The following is a 19609-nucleotide window of genomic DNA, read 5'->3' on the forward strand; positions in this document are numbered from 1 at the left end:
ATGAATGAAAACAAAAAAAAGGAGTCTGTTAAAAAATTGGAATCAATTTTAAATGTCTAAATGTTTTGCATTTCAAACTCATTTTATAGAATTGTGTTTGATGCTGCTGTCAATAAAAATAAATATTATATATATATATATATATTTAAAATAATAATAATTATAATAATAATATATAAAAATATAATATAAATAAAAAAATAATATAAATAAAAATATATTATATATATATAATGTATAAAATAATAATAATAATAATAATAATAATAATAATAATAATATATAAAAATATAATATAAATAAAAAATATATATATAAAAATATATTATATATATATATACTGTATATAAAATAATAATAATATTAATATATAAAATAATATATAAAGATATAAATATAATATATATAAAAATATATAATATATATATATTCGTATCTAAAACCTATAATTAACCCGGGCCAACCTGTGACTAACAGCAGAATGAGGTTCCTGCTGCCTCCTCTGATATTCAGCATCTCTTTTTAAAAGTGCGCAAGTGCGAGTCGGTCCAACTGACGCCTGATTAACCGTGAAAGTTTGGGCAGCAATTAATTTAAAAATGAAATATTTCCTAAATATAAGTACTAATTTGAAGTTTAGTTCATTTTTATGTGTGATTTTAGGAGGAGAAATGGGAGTAAATCGGTAAATTGGCGCCGAGTAGTGAGACCTACTTTGAGAGGCGGAGCTCGCGTCTCCTCCGAGCGGCGAGGCGCGTTCTACTGATGGGAAGTACGGCTCTTTTTAGTGATCCAGATCATTTGGCTCAGCTGACCAAGAAGAGCCGGCTCTTTCGACTCCCAAACGGCTCTTCGTTTTACCACTTCTGCCTTTTATATTTCAGCCAAATTTAGCGCTGTTTTGACCTATGATTAGTATGTGTGCACATATATCACTTTACACTATACATCCTATATACCACTTTATAGACTGCACATATGTACATATTACATTTATTTATTGCACATACTACATTTATTTATGACGGACTGCACTAACTATGTTCACCCATTCACTCAGTATCTTTTATATCTCTATTATTGTTTTTATCATTTTTGTATACCTTAGCCTCTCCTGTGTTTCACTCTGTTTTCTATTGTTGCTGCTTTAACACCTGAATTTCCCTCTGGGGATTAATAAAGGTTCATCTTATCTTATCTTATCTGATCTTATCTTATCTTAAATTATTCAATATAATTATACTAAACCTTATAATTTCCAGAATAATTTTACATGCTGCTTCGTTTCCGACTGTCACTCATCTTGTCTATTCGTGCACCACACTCTCTCCTCCTCTCCCTCCTGCTCTGTACCTGTAGACCGTCAGCGCGCCGCAGATAACTTCTGTTATGATTTGACGCTATATATAAAAAAAATTGTTTTAAATAAATAAATAAAATATATATATCCATATGTACCGTATACTGTGTATACTGCACTATTTTGCACTATTTTAAGTATTTTACTAGTATTAGTACTATATTAGTATCATTATTTTTAACTTTTAAGATGTTTAGAAATTTCGTGTTTTGTGTTGTTAATTGTACTATTATATTATTATTATTATACAAAGTGATTTGAATTGAATTGAATGGAATGGAATTCAATTTAATTGAATTGAATTCATTTAAAAAAATTCACTTCTTTTAAATCAAAGCTTAAAACTTTCCTGTTTGCTGCTGCTGCCTTTTATTAAACCAGATAATGATCTTATATACCTCACTAGAGCTTTTACTCTTGTGTGTTATATTCTATTTTAGCTTCTATCCTAGCTTTTAATTTTTAGCTTGTTTTTATTTTCTAATCTTTAATGTTTTTATAACTGTTTTAATTATGTCTTAATGTTCTTTTGCACTTTGTCATAATGTTCTTGAATGTTTATGTAAAGCACTTTGAATTGCCCTAGTTGCTGAATTGTGCTATAAAAATAAAGCTGCCTTGCCCTGCCTATACTGTGTATACTGCACTATTTTAAGTATTTAACTAGTATTAGTACTATATTGGTATCATTATTTTTAACTTTTAAAATGTTTCAAAATTTCCTGTTTTTTGTTGTTAATTGTACAACTCTACGAGCCTCAACAATTGCCCCTCGGGGACAAATAAAGTGATTTCAATTGGATTGAATTGAATTCACTTAAAAGGAGCCGGCTCAAAGAGACTACTCGTTCGCCACCACCACATCACTAGCGCGTTGTTCATGAAAGGAGCGCGTGAGCGGCGGTTGGTTGCTGTGACTTCCTCGCTCTCCTCCTCCTCCTCCTCATCATTGTGGTTCAGCAGCAGCAGCAGCAGCACGTTGTTGGTGCTTCTTCTTCTGCTTCTTCTTCTTCTTCTGTGTGAACTTTCTCCTGTTTCCAGGATAAAAACCAGAGTTCAAAGCTACCAGCTATTCTCTCGGTCGTCTTGTAAGTTAACCCAGCTCGCGAAAACATGTCGGCCTCGGCGGCAAAAGTGAGTAAAAAGGAGCTGAACTCGAACCATGACGGAGCGGACGAGACCTCCGGTAAGACACGGCCTCCTGTTCACCGCCATTTTACTACACTTTCTTCTCCTCTCTAACAATCATGTATCTGTAATAACAAAGGGCGTGATATTATTAACAATGAGTGTATGTATTGCTTTCATTTAACTCCTTTCTTTTGCACCTTTCTTTCACATTTAACGATAACATCCAGCGCTGCACAGCTAACGCATTTGTTAGCATTAGCATGTTAGCATTAGCATGTCCCGCTGTTGTTAGAGGCCATGTTAGCTTAGCATGTTAGCATGTTAGCATCTTCAGCGTGGCCGGTTGTGTCGTTGGTTGCTAACCTGAGTGGCCTGTGTTTCGATGCTGGAGGAGCATTGTTCTGTGTGCTGTTGTTAAATCACCTCAAATAGATGTATATGGGCTTAAACTACCATTATGGTGTTTAATAATTAAAGAATCGGAGCATTTAATTCATGCATTAGCCTGTTAGCCAGCTACTGTTGTTGTTGTAATGTTACCTAACGCTGGCTGCTAGCTGGCGACGGTGTGTTTCTTTTATTTTATTATTTTATTTAAAAGAGACCATGTGCAGTTTTAAAAACATAAATGTCACAATTTGATGCACAGTACCAGATTATGGCTTTAAACTAATTTAACATCTGTAGTCCCTTGTGCAGGTCAAAACAAAGAAACATACTACTAGAGTCAAATAAGAAAGAACATATAAAACGCACAATATACACAGCTACACACAATAATAGCACATCACAAAGTATGCTTGTCAAGTAAAAGCAAGACCATGAAGTTAAGATCAATGAGGCTGGATGAGCATTGTTCTGTGTGCTGTTGTTAAATCACCTCCTAATAGATTTATATATGCTTAAACTACCATTATAGTGTTTAATAGGTGGAGAATTGGACAATTTAATTCATGCATTAGCTGTTAGCCAGCTAGTGTTGTTGTAATGTTACCTTACGCTGGCTGGCTAGCTGACCACGGTGTGTTTCTTTTATTTTTATTTCATTATTTTATTTAAAAGGGACCATGTGCAGTTCAAATGTCACCATTTGATACCAGATTATAGCTTTAAGATAATTTAACATCTGTAGTCCCTTGTGCAGGTCAAAACAAAGAAAACATACTACAGAGTCATACAATAAAGAACATACAAAATACACAGTTACACACAATAATAGCACATTACAAAGTATGCTTGTCAAGTAAAAGTAAGTCCATGGAGTAAAGATCAGTGAGTGCAGAGCTGAGCAGCTTTCAACAACAGCTTTTGTTACTCTTCAAAATGTAAATCCACCCACCTTTCAATAAGTTAAATTTTGTATTTATTATATTTAGACATCAGGGTGTTTAGCTCGGCAGTGTGAGCACCGGTTAGTCCGTTAAAGGGGGTATGTTTCTGGCATCTGTCCCTCGCTTTCACGTTATCGCGGCTCTCTCTCTGTCCTTCTGTGTGTGTCCCATATTTAAACCACGCGGCCTTGTCTTGTCTGTAGCAGCCGGCAGGAAACGGTGAGAGTCTGAGCCCGCTAGAGCTGCAGCTATTGGCCGCTCATATTACCTTAACCTCCGGTTGGATCCCTGGTTCTATAATCCGCCAGATAACTTCAGCAACTACCGTGATTTACCTGCGAACTACTGATGGATTAAATAATGTAAACACAAAACTATTAGAATTGGCAAAACATCCCTCCTTAGACCTTTTTAGGAAGAAGTTAATTGCGGGTCTATAAAGCAACTCACAATCGCCTAGTTTTGCATGCATGCACAAGTTAATACACACTTTTTAAATATGTTTTTTTTTTGTTTCAGTCTTGACTGTTATAACTTCTGCACATTTTATAACACACATGTCATTTTTTTTTTTCACAGAGAAAGAGCAGCAAGAAGCTATTGAACACATCGACGAAGTTCAAAACGAAATTGACAGGTAATAAAAAGTACCATAAATTATTGGTGTCATGCTTATGTCCTTGTAGGGCTTTGTGCCCAGCAGAAAACTCAAAAGGGTGATTAGTACATAATTTAAATGAAGAGGAAGTGACTGGTGAAGTCAGATGCTGTAATCTGTGGTTGCCATGAAATTCTGCAGAATTTCAGCCCTCAATGGTGCACTGTTTGACATTACTGTCTCTAAATAAATATGATTGAAATGCATAATGAATAATTATTTTTGCCTGCATGGACGGTCAAAACTGTTTTTTAAATTTAGTTTGTAATTTTTTTTTTTTCCCTACAGGTTGAATGAGCAAGCCAGCGAGGAGATCCTCAAAGTAGAACAGAAATACAACAAACTCCGTCAGCCATTCTTTCAGAAGAGGTCAGAACTGATCGCCAAAATCCCCAACTTCTGGGTCACCACGTTTGTCAACCATCCACAAGGTGAGCAATTCATCATGAGGTTTTTATTGCCACGGAAATAATCACAATGACAAAAATTTGAATGAAGTTAAGTCTGATCTGTTTAATCTGTTTCCCCCCCCCCCCCCCATAGTATCTGCCCTACTGGGAGAGGAAGATGAAGAAGCACTTCATTACCTGAGCCGAGTGGAGGTGACAGAGTTCGAAGACATCAAGTCAGGCTACAGAATAGATTTTGTAAGTATTGTAATGATGCACACATACACACAACATGGAGGTGCAAGTTGTTTAGTGTGTTCTTACCTTGTCATTTTTTGTCTTCCTAGTATTTCGATGAAAATCCGTACTTCGAAAACAAAGTACTTTCCAAAGAGTTCCATTTGAATGAGAGCGGAGACCCATCTTCAAAGTCGACAGAAATCAAATGGAAATCAGGAAAGGTATGTGTAACTTTCTGAGTTTGTTTGCTGTCTGCAAAGTAAACTTGAGGCTTCTCTTTTTATCTACAACCGGTTAGGTAGCATTCTTATAATCCTCATTCAATGTCTATTTTTTTTAACTTCACATTTATTTCAACAGTTCATACATCTTGTTTTTCTCCCATTTGTTTGTAGGACCTGACCAAGCGCTCCAGCCAGACACAGAACAAAGCAGGAAGGAAGAGACAACATGAAGAGCCAGAGAGCTTCTTCACTTGGTTCACTGATCACGCTGACGCCGGCGCTGATGAGCTCGGGGAGGTCATCAAGGACGACATCTGGCCAAACCCCCTGCAGTACTACCTGGTATGTTTACGAACAGGTTAATATTTCCTTCGCTGTCACTTTCCACAATAAGCAGACATCTTTTAGCTGTATGCTTTATTTTAATGTCATCTTTGAGTGGATGTTCTGGGTATCTTTCTGATCAAATCTATTCCAGCCTCCAGGGCAGGAATCTTTTCTGTTATGTCTGGTATAACTAAAAGACAAACAAAAGTTCTAAAAATGATTTTCATCTCTAGGTCCCTGACATGGATGACGAAGAGGGTGAAGGTGAGGATGATGAAGAGGATGAGGAGGGTCTGGAGGACATAGACGAGGAGGGAGATGAAGATGGAGAGGATGACGAAGAGGATGATGGAGAAGATGGAGAGGTAAAGTGATAACGGAGTCATGCGGGTGTCATTAAAAGTAGTTTGTTCTCAACAGTCACTGACTTTCTGATGTCTTGTTCTTTCAGGATGACGAGGGTGAAGACGACTAAGAAATAACATCATCTACCCAGACCCTAAACCTTCTATTCCCTGTTTGGTTTTTCCACTCACATTCGGGAGCAAAGGTTTTAATTTTTTTTTTTTTTTTTTACTGTTATTATTTTTTTTTATAAATCTGTGTGCTTCGTTTTCCATTCTGAAGCCTCTTCTCACCTTGTTGGTGCCATGTTATGTTCTCCTTTGACTCATCTAAGGCCAATGGCACTTTGCCCTGAATTGTGAGTACCATCCCCAAAGTCATCTCAATAATAATAATAATAATAATAAAAAATATATAAAAATAGAATCAGCACGGCATCCTGAGTAGAATTTGAAGACAATTCACACTGAATTCCTCCTGTTCAAGGTTGTGTGGTAAATTGACTTAAAGCCATGGTGTAGTGACCCAGCGCTAGTTGACCTCAATTTCTTTTCCCATATAATTTTTTTTTTTTCAGTTCGGGTGTTGATCCCTTGAAAAAAAAAATTTATTTTTCCCCTTATGTGGTTAACGAGTACCAGCTCATTCCTTTTGACTTGTAATGTTTAGGGGGCGGGGGGTGGGGTAAGATGGGGAGGGGCAGGAGTATGTTGGTTATTGGGGAGAGTGGTTATTTTGACACCATTTCTATGGGACTTTTTTTTTTTCATTGTATTGTTTTACAGATATCCATGAGATTTGAAATGACATTTTTAATAAAGAACAAAATGGAAAAAAACAAGCTTGTAAATTTTGGCCCCTACTGCTTCATGGGTAAAATATTAATAAAAAAAAATACCTGTTATCTCATAGAAGTTGCATTTAATCACCTTTCCTTTTCCGCTGAGAGGGAAAAGAAAATGTTTTAAATTTGAGGTGTAAAACTTGCTTTGTTACAATAATAAAACTTACTGTGTTTACACGTGAGTGCATAGAAATTTATTTAAAAAAATAGATTTAGGTAGCAGCAAAGGCACCTGGGTTAATTGTACAGTCAAAAGTCCGTCAGCTCTTGAAGGATTTCGGAGTCATAAGCAGGCTTGATGCAAAGTCTTCTCTTAGTAGACGATGGGTGATTAAAGCCAGAAAGGTGTGCTCCGACTCGTCAAATCTGGTTTGTGTGACCGTTTCTGGCCAGTCGATGGGCTGGAAGGCCCAACCTGGAGTAAGAAAAACAATCAGTTATCTGAAACTCAAATGGTGACTTGTTAAGACGTTTATAAAGGGGCACCACACCATATATCATATTATAAAATACAGCACATGGATTCAAACAAGTGGGAAGTCTGTCAAGTATAGTTTGAGATAACCTCAGTGTGCGTAACTTTATTTTTCTTTGAGAATAAGATATTTTAATTTAAATTATCACTTGCTCTGAATATGATCATAACAAATCATCAAAAGTTTTCCAGAAAAATTGTACCAAGTGTTTATTCGTAAAGATATTTGACTTAACTTTAGCTATGTTTAAAGTTATTACTTGCTCCCTAATTTCATTTACCAAACTGAATGCTGAGTATGCATAAGATATTTTACTTTATTTTTAATTTGACTTATTTGCTCCCAAACTGAGACAGTAAATCTTTATGATCTCAGTCTTAATTATAACAAAGTTACAAGAGTGCAGAACTTAATTTTAACTTTGATTTATTTTTTTCATAATTAAGGATTTTGTATATCAAGTCTTAGGTCCACAGATTATATGATAAATACAAGTATTTCAAGTATCTCCTGAATTAAATGACTGAATAACTTCCTTTTTTTAATGTGGCATATTTCAAGTTATACTCTATAACATACATTTAATTCAGATTACTAAAGTCTATGGTGTAGATATAAGTATTTCAAGATTTACAATATTTCTTCAAAGTTGTTAAATAGCATAAATATTACATGCTTTTCCATCAGTATGATGACAAGAGTGACCAAAACAGGCATAAACATCCAACTTTTTTATAGAACAATGTTTATTTCCTGGTTGTAGATGTGATGTTTGTTTCATCTCACAGTAAACAAACTGCTCAACAATAAATAACTTGTTTTTAAGTTGAGTATTTTGAAGATGTATACTGTAAACAAATTGTGGCAGAAGTTTTTTCAGAAGAATGTTTACAAGTGTTTATTCCTAAAGATATTTGACTTAACTTAAGCTTTGACTTAAAATTAGAAAGTTGAAATTAACCAAATTCTGACTATAATAAAGTGTAGCACAGATACAAGCAGAATATTTCTCTAAAGTTACTGGAGTATGCATGATTTCTTTACGGTATTTTCAAAAGTTATACTGTAATATTTGTGGACTATTACTGGCTCTTCGTACTCAGTATTTTGTAGATATATATACTGTATATTTGTGGACTATTACTGGCTCTTCGTACGCACCTAAGTGAGTGTGACAGTGAGGACAGGTGGCCACCGTCCAGGAGAACCCTGGGAACCAGGTGAAGTGTTTATCTGCCGGCCAGTGCTGAGCAACCTCCGCCTTTCTGAACGTTATCACCTCGAACTGGTGTCCGTGGGGGTTCTCGAACAGCTGGATGTTAACCCTCCGACCTCCGATGGAGGTGTCGTTGCGGCTGGAGAGCGCCAGCCGGCTGGGGACCAGGTGGATGTCCGATCCGACCGCCAGCTCGTGTCCGCAGGTCCTGCAGAGGATCAGGGCTGCTGAGCTGCTGCTGCTGGTCGCCTCCTCCTCTAACCCTGCAGCACACGCCTCACCGGGCTGGTATGCAGCGGGATGAAACAGCAGCACGAAGCAGATATACTGTGTTATTAACACCTGCAGCTGCTTCACCTGCAGCCTCCTCGTCTGCATCATCGCTGCGTCTCTCACACACATGGGAGGCTAATCACAAACTAGCTTAGCATAAACTGCTAGCTGTTTGTAGCTGAGGTGAGCTACATCGTGTCGTTTCTTTATCAAATACCAATCGAAAGTACGTCGCATTCATCATTTAAGTATACTAACTTGTAGTGTACATACACAACTATATGGTGATTAGTTAACTTAAGAAATTACTGCATAATAAAGTTAGTTAGCTTGATTTGTTTAGGCTAACTAACGGCCGGAAGTGCCAGGGAAAGAAATCGGAAGTGAAGTCATCTCAACCATTTCCTACTCTAAACTGCGTACATTTTACTTTTACATCATTATAATTATGACGTCACATAACGGTTAAATTACTAATTTAATTTTTTTAATTTAATTTACTTTAACAGAAAAGTCACTTCAGTTGTACATTGGCTGCATTTAATCTGTACAATACTTTTTTTTGTGTGTTAAGAAGGTTAAATGTTTGAATTTTAATTTAATTTTTGTACATTTTTTTCTATAATTTTATTTGGGAAAATGTCATCTTGTTGCATTCTTTAAAATATTTTGATTTCTGATGAATAGATGCAAAAAACGTGATATCTTTGGTTTATTTTACTTTTAATTCGTGGTTTTGAAATTGAGTTTCAGTCCAGAAAATGGATGGATAGATACAAAAATATATATTTACATTAGGCTACGATTAATATATATTTTTAAAAAAATTCCACAAAATTAGGCCGTTAAATTAAAAATATTAGATAGTTCGTAAAGTGATCATAATAAATGCATTTTAACTGTTGGTTTTAAGCATCACCCGTTACTTCCAGTGGTTACCACGGGCAACGCTTACTGTAAACTCGCCTCAGCCAATCATAGACGGGGATACTGCAAACGGGCCAATCAGAGACGTCTTTTGTGGATCCAAACAACCGTCCGCTCCACACAGACAAGCGTCGAGATTTATCTAGTAAACATGAATCATGTAGCTAACGCATGAGCTAACTCAGCTCGGTAGTGATGAATAACTGAAGAGATAACTCAGCTCGGTAGTGATGAACTGCCGTTTAACTTCATTTATATTCTTTATGTTTGTTTGTTTTGGTCGTAGTTGATGCGGAACGAAGGTCTGAATGTTGTTGTAAAGTCTCTAAAGGATGAGAACCCGGGATTCACCGCCGCCGCCGGTTCACGTCCACGTCCCGGAGACAACACCGGTCCATGTCCACATGAGGAGGAGTCCCAGCAGGACACCTCAGGTCATTATATACTGCTTTATACTGCTTTATTACACCTATAAATACACCTGTACATGTTCACATGAGGAGGAGTCCCAGCAGGACACCTCAGGTCACTATATACTGCTTTAATACTGCTTTATTACACTAATAAATACACCTGTACATGTTCAGATGAGGAGGAGTCCCAGCAGGACACCACAGGTCATTATATACTTATATATATACTGCTTTATTACACTAAAAAATACACCTGTACATGTTCACATGAGGAGGAGTCCCAGCAGGACACCTCAGGTCACTATATACTGCTTTAATACTGCTTTATTACACTAATAAATACACCTGTACATGTTCAGATGAGGAGGAGTCCCAGCAGGACACCACAGGTCACTATATACTTATATATATACTGCTTTATTACACTAATAAATACACCTGTATATGTCCACATGAGGAGGAGTCCGAGCAGGACGCCACAGGTCATTATACTGCTTTATTAACCTGCAAATACAGTAGTATTATACTGCTTTATTAAACTAATAAATACACCGGTACATGTTCACATGAGGATTTTGTATTGTATAGTTAATATGTGAAATTCACAGTGGTGGAAGAAGTATTCAGATCCTGTACTTAAGTAAAAGTAGTAGATAGATTGATAGATAGATAGTAACTTTATTAATCCCGAGGGGAATTCAAGTTTCCAGCATCACAGTTCCATAGTACAAAACATGTGAGGAAAAAAGTTAGTAGTGCAAAGTACAAAATACAAAAAAAATATATACCAGATATAAAAATACAAGGAGATGAAGAAAACTGTTAAAACTGAATATAGTGCAGGGTAACAGCTGTGATACACGACTATTAAAAAAGTGAATATAGTGCAGAAGGGGCTAGTATAGTATAGTATATATAGTATATTAGTATAGTGCAGGGTATGCATATGCATACTACATTATTTTTTATTTTATAGCTAATATGTGAAATCCACAGTGGTTGAAGAAAGATAAGATAAGATATTCCTTTATTAGTCCAGGAAATGTGCAGTGTACAGCAGCAAAAGGGGATAGTGCAAAAAACAAGATGCATCAGCTAACACAGTGAAAAAAGAGCTAAAGTACGTTACTTGAGTAAATGTACTTTGATACTTTCCACCACCGGAAATCCATCACCTGCCTGATTTGTTAGTTTCTTTACAGTACCTTGTACTTTTTCCCTTTTAACATATTTTTTGCATTAAGACTTTACATTTAAATAGACTAGATTATTAATTTGTTATAAAGTCTAATGTGTTTACTTGTGGAATCCCTCCTTTTTAATGCAGAATAGGACAAGAGATGCCCAGGTGAGGGGAGAAGGAGGGAGGCCAAAGGTCCGGACGCCGTGGATCCCTCCAGGAAGACTGTCCTGCAGAAGAGACGTGGGCTCGTACAAGTGTCAGGTATCTTTATAGTGTTTATCTCTCACTGCCATGCTTTAAACCAGAGCCAATAAAGTAATAAATATGCTGGCAAATGAACACAGTTGGGAGACTGATTACATAAACAAATCAGAATTTAAACAGAACAGAGCAAGAAGTAATAATCTTGTTTCATGGCTTGTTTAGCTACCCACTGATGTTAGCTGCTGTCCATTCAAAGCTTCTATATCTTCTTTTAATTGTGTGTGATTGTTCGTTGAAACAGCAACATTCAGAGAAGAAATTTGACCCCTGTAAAATGATGGCTGCTTTAGTTTTATGATTTTGCAATTAATCAGCACACAAACATGTTCCAAACATGATGCACTGAATAAGCTAAGATTGGATGAAATGGAGGTTATACGTACACCGATATGCAGCATTTATTGGTAGGAAATTAGGCTGCACTGAGTACTTTAAAAACTTCAGGGGTTGAATATTTTTTTCTTTAAAAAATATTTCAGCTCCTGTTTTGATTGCAGAATTCAGGACAGATATTTAGTGTTTAATACTCAGCTCTGTAGTACATTTTGTAATGAGTTGTGTTTGTTTGTGTTTTATGATCAGAGAAGCAGAGCGGAGTATCGATCAGAAAGTGGAATCGGATATCAGCGTGATGAAGATGAGGAGCAGGAAGAAGAGCTCTCTGCAGTATCCAAAAACCTCAGTGTCCTCCTCAGAGAGCAAGAGAGCATTCGTGATTTAAAGAAGTAAGAGTCTCTTCAGCAGCTGGAAAATAACAAAGCTTTGTTCTGATGTCTCCTATTCAAAGGAAACACACTTTAACACACTTTAATAGTGTTAACTATAAATTCAAGTAATGTACTTTTCATTTCTGAGGATTAATAAAGGTTTATCTTATTTTATTTAAGTTCGATTTTCTTTCCTCTTGCTTACAGGTCGGATTCTCGGGGTCAACACAGAGAGACCGACGTGCTCCTGAGGGCGCTCGTAGAAGCAGAAATCGACGGCGTAGCGGTGGCTAATCAGCTGACAGCCCTAAAGGAAACTATTGACAGCCTCAGTAAGGTAAATCTGGAGGGATATATGCATGCATTATTTTGCTGTACATGATCGTGTTTTTATTAATCCGTTTATTTATTTATTTAGGACAAGCGGCTGTCAAAGCTGCATGCAACGTCAGTGGGACGGCAGCAGGATTTGTTGCTGGAGAAGATTGAGATGTTTGACAACACGAATCACAGCCTTCGAGAGCTCCTCAGAGAGTGGAGTGATTACGAGGTACAGGAGGTAGAAGAACAACTCAAGGAGAGTCAAATGTCAGTAATTCTCTTCTGACTGTTACATGTATGCTTTGTTGTTGTATCCACAGAGAGAATCACTGGTGTGGTCAGAGCAGAAAGATGCCTTCATGAAGAGACTGACTGACAGTGAAGCAGAGAACATTGTGAGTAATTATCACCTGGTCATATGCAGTGATGTACGTTATCATCAGACACCAGACTTCTGTTCTTCTTCTCTTACAGCGACTTGTGGCCAAACTCACCAACAAAGAGAAAGAGGCTTTTAAGCTTGCTGAGCATTTGGACTTTGAAAAGGTTTGAAACTTACCATTAGATTTGTGCTGCTACTACGCTGGTTCACAAAAACTTTGTATTCTGTCATAGCGTGGTAGAAAAGGGTTGATATGTCTCACACACATTTTAAGGTTCAGGTGTTCACAAATAGAAACTCACCCTCTCCCTCTTCGTCTCTCTGTCATGACAGGACAACGTGAAGACGACGGAGGAGCTTTCAAGAATCCTTCAGTCGACCCGCGACCATCTGGAATCTGAGCTGAACAGAACAGAAGCAGAAAAGGCCATTCTGGCTGCTCAGATTCAGGTCTGTGAACGTAAAATACAATAAAATACAGACACAGACACTTGAACTGTCAGATGTGGACCAGTTGTTTTCATCGGTTCAACACACACTGTCCCAACATATTTCAGCTCTGAGGGATAAAAACTCTCCGTAGGTTTGTGTAAGACATGACTCTGATTACCTAGAGTCATATTTTAGAAGCTCCTTGTATGTTTTTTGTGCAAAAATCTTAATTTGTAGAGTAACTAAAACTGTCAGATAATTAGTGGAGTCAAAAGTACGACATTTCCCTCTGAGATGTAGTGGAGTAGAAGTAGAAAGTGGGAGGAAAAGAAAAGACTCAAGTAAAGTTGAAGTACCTTGAATGTGTACTTAAGTATTGTACCTGAGTAGATGTACTTAGTTACATCCCACCACTGAAACTGGATGTGTGTTTCCTTCTCTGTGTGGAGCAGAGGCTGCAGCAGAGCTACGAGCAGCAGCAGGAGGAGCTGCAGGCTCTGAGGCAGCAGAGAGAAGAGGAGGAAGAGGAGCGGCAAGACCAGGAGGTGCTGGCCCTGCTGACCCAGCAGGCCGAGCGAGCTGAAGAGACCGCCAGGCAGCTCGCAGCAAAACTGCAGGAGAAGGTCAGTGTTCAGAGGTATCACAGGTCCACACCGCTAGGGCTTTCTCATTGACACTTCTAGCCACGCCAAGTCAAACCATGCTGCGCTGATTTGCGTTTCCAATACCTGTTCTAGCGCATCAATTTGTGTCGCTTCCACGCTCGAGATGTGCCTACTCCGGAGTTGGGGCAAGTCTGCCTCGAAGTGGGTTGTGGTGACGTCTGGCCGGCCACAGTCAACCTTCATGAGCCCCCTTATCCCCCTCAAACAAGCCTGTGTTGCGAGCGAGACTCAAATCTGTGAAGAAGACCAGACTTTTTAAAAGTCTCTATGTGTTCAGCTCTCTGTACTTTTGTAACTTCTGACCAGATCTTTATGGTTTGAAGTTTAGTTTCTCTCCTGTGTGTCTCTATTTGTACTTTCAGATATCTGCTTTATTTTACTGTTTCACTTTCAGCTTCATAAGAGTCTTTTATAAGAGAATTTGCTGCTGATGAAAACCCAACATTTCACGATTTTGCTGCTTCATAATTAAAGCTTTTAAATGACAAAATAACGACGGGACTTTTATAGTGCAAAATTTATTGTGAGTAAATGTTTATCTCTAAATTAGTGGGGCTTTGTTAACGGCTATTCATAATACAGACAAATCTACTAATACTGCAGGGCGGAAGAGAACAGGCAGGAAAAATAACGGGACTTTTATTGTGAAGAATATAGGAAATTAAATGTTTTTATTCACTGTTTTACAGCCGCTCCTTTGACCACTGGTCACAGCTATGGTTACACACAGCCTCCGGCGGGTAGCTCTGTTGTAATAGAGATGCAAATCCCTGCCGTGCTGGGCTGACACGCTGAGTAAAACCGAGGCAAGCTAAGCCAGCACGTGTGTTGGAAAATGCCTCACGATGTGTGAAACATCAGAGTGATGGGCAGAGATGAGTCCTGTACACAAAGCTACATGTCTTTCTACAAAGTCCCGGTTCCTGAGGATGATCCACAGACCTCTCTGTGGATCATCCTGCATGCTAATGAGTTTCCTCACTGGTGGCGGTGTCTTGTCTCTGATCGCGTGCTTTTATGCAAATCAAGTTCAAAGAAAGTTCAGCCAGCCTCTTGGTTCAGTAGCAGTCTTCCAGTCCTACTATACTGTGAATCAGGTCTCGTAGCTCCTACATCCTTTTGTCAGGAGTCTCCGCAACATTTCTTAAATTACAAGTGTACTCCAGGTGTGAAATAACTCCATATGACTAAATAATGATTAGACAACATGTGTATTTTGTTTAAGGAATCCCAGTTGGCTCAAACTCTGTCCACATCCAGTGACTGGTGCCTCCGCCACTCTAAAGAGGCTGCCGCTAAAGCTCAGCTGGAAGAGGACATCGCTGCTCTCAAAGTGTGAGTTCATGTTTACATTTCGTTTGTTGCTGTAAAACATCATGATGTGCACTGCAGGAAGAACCAAAAAACATTTTCACATTTTACTTACTTTTTCATATTAGAACTTAGATTTTTTTCTGCAAAGTAAAAGTTTTACTATCAAGTTAAGAGAAAATTAATGGAATAAGTATTACCTTTTTTAAATTAAGTCTAACAAAGGTCTAAAAATATTGTTCCAAAATTGAATCATTACATTTTTTCTGGTGTATTCAAGCCAGTTATTTAATTCTGTAAAAAAAAAAAAAAGTCATTAAAAAAAAGCCATAAAAGAATAAACAGTATATAGAGTAGTGTGAAATGTGCTGTGAGAGTGTCAAAGATACATTTATTTTCAACGTCATCACATTTGAAAAGTTTGTAGTCAAACAGTCTCAAAAAGTGACATGAATATACATTTAGATAAATTTAAAAAACATATAATTGTAGGGATTGTGACGACAACATAACACAACCTTTACGTTCCTGTTTCCATCACAGTCAGGTGACGGAGCTGAACTCTCAGCGTCACTCAGCGGAGGAGAGGAGTCGGACGGAGAGGGAGGAGCTCAGAGATCACCTTCATCACCTCAGCGCTGAAAACGCCTCCACCAAGCTGGACAACCAGAGACTCAGGGTACCTTCAGAATAATCATTTAATCAGTAGTTCATTTTCATTTATTAAATCAAAATGCAGAGTTCTCTACATTATGATAGTTGAGTGTTTATGAATCATCATCACGTAAATGTGTTTTGATTTATTTTGCAGCAAATCTTTTCGACAGAAAATATTGTTAAATTATCTTTATTTTTACAGCTTCTTCTTCTACTGTTTCATCATATCTGATCACTAAAGCAAACATGTTTCAAAGGAATTTATCATGCATCATATTTAGGGTCAGCTGACGTCCTCTGAGGAGAAGCTCAGCGGTCTGCAGGCTGAAGCCCGGCGGCTAAAATCGTCAATCAAAAAGCACGAAAACTTGGTGGAGAAATACAAGAAGAAGGTACAGACTTCCTCTTCCTGTCCAGTGAACATCAGGTGGCTCCAGATGTGTTGATGTTGAATGTTTGTGATAAACTGAAGGATGAAGTGTTCCTTTATGTGTTGAGAAAATCCTCCTCCTTCTTAAAAACACATTAAATCTAATCTCCTCATGGAAACACTTAACCAGAAAGTGTTGAAGTTTAATGTGTTGTAGTGACGTGATACTTCTCTGTGCAGGTCCAGCAGGTTCGTCTGGAATCGGAGGAGTACTGCCTGCAGCTGGAGATGACACAGAAGGAGGCGCGGGAGGTGAAGGTGAGCCTGGAGAGGGAGACGGAGCAGCTGAGGAGGGAGCTGCTGGGTCGGCTCAGGGAGCTTGAGACTTTGCCTGACAGACTGAGGAGGACGGAGCAGCAGCTCAGAGACGCCCAGCTGGAGGCCGACGCCCACGAGAGGAGGAACATGGAGCACAACTCGGCCCTCTCTGAAGTCAGACACAAGGTACATAAACAGCCTGGGAGATACAGTATGTTATAGCTCAGGATAGTTGGAGGTAAAACAATAGGTGCAATTATGAAGGTTTACTTTGTTGTACTTCAGTTGTTAGTTGAAATTGAAGGTTTTAAACTAAAGTCACAGGATCTGGAGAGATGAGGTCTGGAGTTACAGAGCATCTTAGTGCTGCAGGGATGACGTATTTTTGTAGGCCAACCCTGACGTTAGCATCGCCCAGGTTCCCTCGACAAAAAGCCAATGGGATTTTGGATTATTGCAGAAAACTATGGAGGACGGAACCTGCCAAAATAAAAAATAAATGAATACTAAATAAATGACTCGATAAATAAATAAAGATGTCATTAAATGTAGTAAAAATATTAAAAATAAATGTAGCCAGTAATTAATTGATAAAATGTGACATAAATTTATATTTCTGTTTTAATTTGTTTCTTTCTTTATTTATCTCTGTATTAATTCCCTTCTGTATTTACTCTTCTGTTTAATTTTCCCTTTTATTATTTATGTATTTATTTTTTATAATTTTTTTAATGTATTTATTTTTGCATTTACTTTTTATTTATTAATTTATTTTTGCATTCACTTTTTATTTACTTATTTATTTTTGCATTTATTTTTTATTTATTTTATTAGAGAGAAATGCTCTCCCCTCTTCCTAAAATGGTCCTAAATGGATAGTAGAGTACTTCCTTGTTTTATGAATGAAGCGGTACACAAGTTGAAACAGCGGCTCTCTGTGTGTGTTTGACCAATCAGCGACAGTCATCCCTGCAAACTCCACCCTGAAGGTTCCTGTACTTTCAGAAAGTACTTCCCCCGACCAGGGCCTTTTTGGAGGATAAAATGTCCTTGGAACTTAATTTAGACCCTGGTCCCTGCGGACAAAACGCAATGAGTTCCTCAAAAGGTTGCTAGTCCCTTGGGAAAGTTATTGAGGTTGAAATGGGGATTTTCATTTGTTTGTTTTATTTAATGTGAAGTAATGTATATATCACATTGATAAGTACACAGAAACAATGAAGTGGATTTTTCTTTATTTGAAAGCAGGCAGTATAGAGCAAATTAGGGGAGAGACAGGGTGACATGCAACAAAGGTTCCCGTTGTCACGCAAACTGGGGACGTTGTTATTATATGACCAGAGATTTAGACCTCTACGTCCCACCAGTTCGTCCCATTGAGGTGGATTTCTATCATGGCTGACACTGTGTTGCTTGTTTATTGTGTTGGTCCACAGGTGGAACAGCAAGGCACTCAGCTGGAGACGTTCCAGCAGAGGAACCTGCTGCTGCAGGAGGAGAACAACGTTCTCAAAGAGAAAATTCACAACTTAGAGAGGTACAGTTCACTTACAGATCTGTCTTTGAAAAATAAATATATACATTCTGAAGCTACAATGATTGCAGACAACACAGAAATGGGTTTCTATACATTTTCCAGACTGCGGCTGTAGATTTCGGTGTTGTGTGTTGCAGGAGGCTGGAGGACATGAGGGTCGAGAACAAAGACATGTCTCAGGCTCTCCCCTCAAAGGACGCCACTATCCGCAGCGTTCAGCAGCAGCTGGAGGAGAAGACGCGCGAGTGCAGCGTCCTGTCCAGACAGCTGCAACAGACTCTGGACGACGCACAGAGACAGGTCTGAATATTCTGTATAGTCACTTCTTTTACCTTCAGCGTCCACAGAACAACACATCACATAACTTTAACCTCAATTCAGTCTCAGAGTCACAGATTGGCAGTCTGATGATTCACACATATCACCTGTTACAGTCCTGACCCTTTTTTCTATATTTTCAGTGCAGTTAAAGCCTGAAATTAGGCTTTTGTGACTATTTAGTGAAAGTGTTGTAAATATGAATAAATGAATCTGCAAAGTAACTTGTAACTAAACTTATCAGATAAATGTAGTGGAGTAAAAAGTACAATATTTGCCTCTGAGATGTCGTGGAGAAGAAGTAGAAAGTAGCAGAAAATGTAAATACTCAGGTAAAGTAAAGTACTTTCCACCACTGGGAAAACTCAACCAGTTTTCTTTTCTGCAGGTGGACAACAGCATGCAGAAGGTTTTGGCCAAAGAGAGGACGTCTCAGTCTAAAGCCTTGGACCTGCAGAGCCAACTGAGCCGAGCTAAAACAGAACAGAGTCAACTACAGCGAAGCAAAGAGGAGGTACGTCATGACGTCCACAGATCTTCATGTTAGACACACAAACTGTTGGTTCTTTTAAATTCTTAAATATGTGTTGTTTCTGTGTGTTTCCTCCAGATGGAGCGTCGTTTCCAGAGTCAGCTGCAGAACATGAAGGACAGACTGGAGCAGTCGGACTCTACAAACCGCAGTCTGCACAACTATGTTCAGTTTCTCAAAACCTCATACGGAAACGTGTTCGGTGAATCTTTGCTTGCAAGCTGACTGCAAAAAAACCTGACCAGCATTCATCCATTCCCAAAGCATTGTAGTTGACCTTAATTATAGTGTATAGAGTTTTATACTATCTATGAAATTATTAAAAATGTTTTAAAATGAAATGCTCACATTATAGTTGTCTAAAATGTATGTATATTCTTTTGTATAAATAATGTCCTGCACAATTCTTGATTCTGATGACATATTTAAAAAAAAAAAAAAAACTTTTTCACCTTCTA

At 38.0% G+C, this 19609-nt stretch overlaps 3 protein-coding genes across 5 annotated transcripts; 2 read left to right on the plus strand and 1 right to left on the minus strand.

The window, feature by feature from the left end:
- The first annotated feature begins 2245 nt into the window (after positions 1-2245).
- LOC119492293 (protein SET) lies at positions 2246-6835 on the plus strand. The gene is made up of 8 exons (XM_037776644.1): positions 2246-2546; positions 4402-4459; positions 4769-4911; positions 5024-5127; positions 5217-5330; positions 5505-5675; positions 5894-6025; positions 6112-6835. Exons 1-8 carry the CDS (start codon positions 2474-2476, stop codon positions 6133-6135), a joined length of 819 nt encoding a protein of 272 aa, XP_037632572.1. The 5' UTR covers positions 2246-2473; the 3' UTR covers positions 6136-6835.
- Positions 6836-7016: 181 nt separating this feature from the next.
- On the minus strand, positions 7017-8979 carry si:ch211-51h9.7 (uncharacterized protein LOC558400 homolog). The gene is made up of 2 exons (XM_037776645.1): positions 8487-8979; positions 7017-7264 (listed from the first exon to the last, which is right to left on the minus strand). Exons 1-2 carry the CDS (start codon positions 8941-8943, stop codon positions 7110-7112), a joined length of 612 nt encoding a protein of 203 aa, XP_037632573.1. The 5' UTR covers positions 8944-8979; the 3' UTR covers positions 7017-7109.
- LOC119492292 (outer dense fiber protein 2-like) lies at positions 8863-19562 on the plus strand. Of its 3 annotated transcripts, none has more exons than XM_037776642.1 (18): positions 8863-8997; positions 10028-10175; positions 11482-11598; positions 12184-12326; positions 12516-12645; positions 12727-12858; positions 12950-13024; positions 13104-13175; positions 13345-13461; positions 13896-14066; positions 15334-15443; positions 15963-16098; positions 16358-16468; positions 16687-16950; positions 18201-18301; positions 18439-18601; positions 19008-19133; positions 19230-19562. In XM_037776642.1, exons 2-18 carry the CDS (start codon positions 10074-10076, stop codon positions 19374-19376), a joined length of 2217 nt encoding a protein of 738 aa, XP_037632570.1. In that variant the 5' UTR covers positions 8863-8997; positions 10028-10073; the 3' UTR covers positions 19377-19562. The 3 variants fall into 3 exon arrangements, with proteins under 3 accessions (XP_037632570.1, XP_037632569.1, XP_037632571.1); XM_037776641.1 differs by lacking the exon at positions 8863-8997 and adding an exon at positions 9789-9918 and having other exon boundaries at positions 9954-10175; XM_037776643.1 differs by lacking the exons at positions 8863-8997; positions 10028-10175 and adding an exon at positions 10314-10358.
- The last annotated feature ends 47 nt before the right edge of the window (positions 19563-19609 follow it).

The sequence above is a fragment of the Sebastes umbrosus genome, chromosome 8 (assembly GCF_015220745.1).
Source record: "Sebastes umbrosus isolate fSebUmb1 chromosome 8, fSebUmb1.pri, whole genome shotgun sequence".
Lineage (NCBI taxonomy): Eukaryota > Metazoa > Chordata > Actinopteri > Perciformes > Sebastidae > Sebastes > Sebastes umbrosus.

Bases quoted from the DNA above. Each gene is read 5' to 3' on its own strand.
- si:ch211-51h9.7 (XM_037776645.1), bottom strand. From the start codon at position 8,943: ATGTGTGTGAGAGACGCAGCGATGATGCAGACGAGGAGGCTGCAGGTG. The intron at 7,265-8,486 runs GTGCGTACGAAG...TTCTTACTCCAG, and splicing joins TCACTGTCACACTCACTTAG to GTTGGGCCTTCCAGCCCATC.
- LOC119492293 (XM_037776644.1), top strand. From the start codon at position 2,474: ATGTCGGCCTCGGCGGCAAAAGTGAGTAAAAAGGAGCTGAACTCGAAC. The intron at 5,128-5,216 runs GTAAGTATTGTA...TTGTCTTCCTAG, and splicing joins CAGGCTACAGAATAGATTTT to TATTTCGATGAAAATCCGTA. The intron at 5,676-5,893 runs GTATGTTTACGA...TTTCATCTCTAG, and splicing joins ACCCCCTGCAGTACTACCTG to GTCCCTGACATGGATGACGA.
- LOC119492292 (XM_037776642.1), top strand. From the start codon at position 10,074: ATGAGAACCCGGGATTCACCGCCGCCGCCGGTTCACGTCCACGTCCCG. The intron at 12,646-12,726 runs GTAAATCTGGAG...TTATTTATTTAG, and splicing joins CTATTGACAGCCTCAGTAAG to GACAAGCGGCTGTCAAAGCT. The intron at 13,462-13,895 runs GTCTGTGAACGT...TGTGTGGAGCAG, and splicing joins TTCTGGCTGCTCAGATTCAG to AGGCTGCAGCAGAGCTACGA.